A 1,999-nucleotide genomic window follows, 5' to 3' on the forward strand; every position below is an offset into this window, starting at 1 on the left:
ACTCTGCAAGGCAAGATGTTCCGTTTTCAAGAGATGATAGGAATTTGAAGGGGAAGGATGGAGAAACAAAGTCATATAGACAGAAGATGTTGCTAAAAAAGGCAATGAAAGTAGTGCATCATGCTAGTTTATCCAAAGCAGGAAATGATAGAGCCCTAACAGTAATGGATGAGCTTCTCGAAGTACTTTCGCGTTTGGAAACAGATATAGACGTTGAGGAAACTTGTGGAACCAGTGGAGGAGATGGTATACAGGTATGTAATGTTTTAATATGTATGTTGTAACATATTATTAATCATATTATATTGATGAGGTGTGAAACAATAAAATCTCAGGACGATGATGAAGACAATAGAGACAACGAAAAGGATGGTGAATTTGACGAAAGGAATAACAAGGTTTTGATCATACTGTTGTGAATGTTTATTTGTAAATGATGTATATTGATCTTTCATCCAAATTTTCAGGAAATTCAAGACGTATCTAATATACTTGAACAAGGTGTGGCCAATGATCAAATACATATACCAATACGTCCATTAGAAGAGGTAATATCTTTAACAACTATACTGATTTGCAGTTATACATATACATGATGTATAAGTTTGAGTTATTGGGTTATGATTGAGCTTAACAAAATGTGTTGTTAATTACAGGTTAATTTGCATGATCACGCAATTATGAATGTTAGTGGTGTCAGTGAACAAAATGATCATGCCAGAAAGGTAATAATGGTATAATACTGTATGTTGGACTACATAATATTATATGCTGAGAAGTATTTACTTTTGAATTGCAGAAACTGGATTTTGCAGTCGATGGGATAAGCTTGGCAAGACCAAATAACTCAAAACCCAAAGGAAGAACAATAAAGGGGAGTGAAGAAAGGGTTATTAAATTGGGAGCAAAAGGTACAAAGAAAATGACCAGGAAATGTCAGAAGTGTGGAATTGCTGATGGTCACAACAGTAGGACATGTTTGTCAATGGAGGAAAATAGACAAAGGTTGGCAAGCCTTGCTGGACGTAAGAGAGGACGACCTCCAGGATCTAGGAACAAGCGTGACAGTAAAGCTCCTGATTGGAATGAGACAACAACATCAAAAAAACACGCAAATGATTTCGATATTAGTGAGTCAGACAGTGATTAGACTGTTGTATGAGATACAATTAATTTGTTTTTTACAATAAACCTTGTATGTTTGGCAACTGATTTATATAGAGGTGGATATTGAAATCTAATAAATGGTGCGTATATTGCTTAATAATGTTGCGTAAGTGGAACTACAAAACATCGTAGATAACTTGTGGGATGATCGTATAATTTGTAAACTATATGACCAGTAATTAGTCTTTTGATAACGACAGCCGTTAGTCAGGCGCGCGAGTAGTCTGTTGTATCTGATACGAATAATCTAAGATATAAGGTTGTTGAAATCTGATAAATAGAGCGTATATTGCTTACTAATGTTGCATAATTTGAAGTAGGAAACATCGTATATAACCTGGGTGATACTCGCATATGAACTGATGATAATATTAAGGAATGAGGTATTCATATAACATCTTCATAACATAACAACAGATCATATTTAAAGCCCACAGAAGTGAAAACATCTGATGTTCACATATTCGCAGCATAACCATAAGTATCCAGCCAACTAAAGTTCACAGAAAGAACCTGGGTAACACCCCAAAGACAAAGTAGCATGACAGTTGTTCTAAAACAGCACATGGAAGCTTCCTAAAATTGTTAACTGACAATAATGGCCAAAATACCACAGTACGGTACATTGCCCACACCATTGCTTAGTTCTGACATAGTTCACTAATTGCACGCAAACATAAATCTCTGGATATCTAATGGAAGTGGCAACGCCTTGTTGATGCGATGGAATGTGAGTTGATGAAGGGCATGAGCACGTAGGTCTCGGGAATTGTTCTGCAATAAAAGCATAGCGTGCATTAGACACGTCTATAGCTAACATGTACAAATGATG

At 35.9% G+C, this 1,999-nt stretch overlaps 1 protein-coding gene across 1 annotated transcript; it reads left to right on the forward strand.

Moving 5' to 3' along the window:
• Positions 1-308: 308 nt before the first annotated feature.
• Positions 309-1,150, forward strand: LOC103628783 (uncharacterized). The gene is made up of 4 exons (XM_020541757.1): positions 309-398; positions 468-548; positions 657-725; positions 800-1,150. Exons 1-4 carry the CDS (start codon positions 309-311, stop codon positions 1,148-1,150), a joined length of 591 nt encoding a protein of 196 aa, XP_020397346.1.
• The last annotated feature ends 849 nt before the right edge of the window (positions 1,151-1,999 follow it).

This window comes from Zea mays, chromosome 1 (assembly GCF_902167145.1).
Source record: "Zea mays cultivar B73 chromosome 1, Zm-B73-REFERENCE-NAM-5.0, whole genome shotgun sequence".
Taxonomy (NCBI): domain Eukaryota; kingdom Viridiplantae; phylum Streptophyta; class Magnoliopsida; order Poales; family Poaceae; genus Zea; species Zea mays.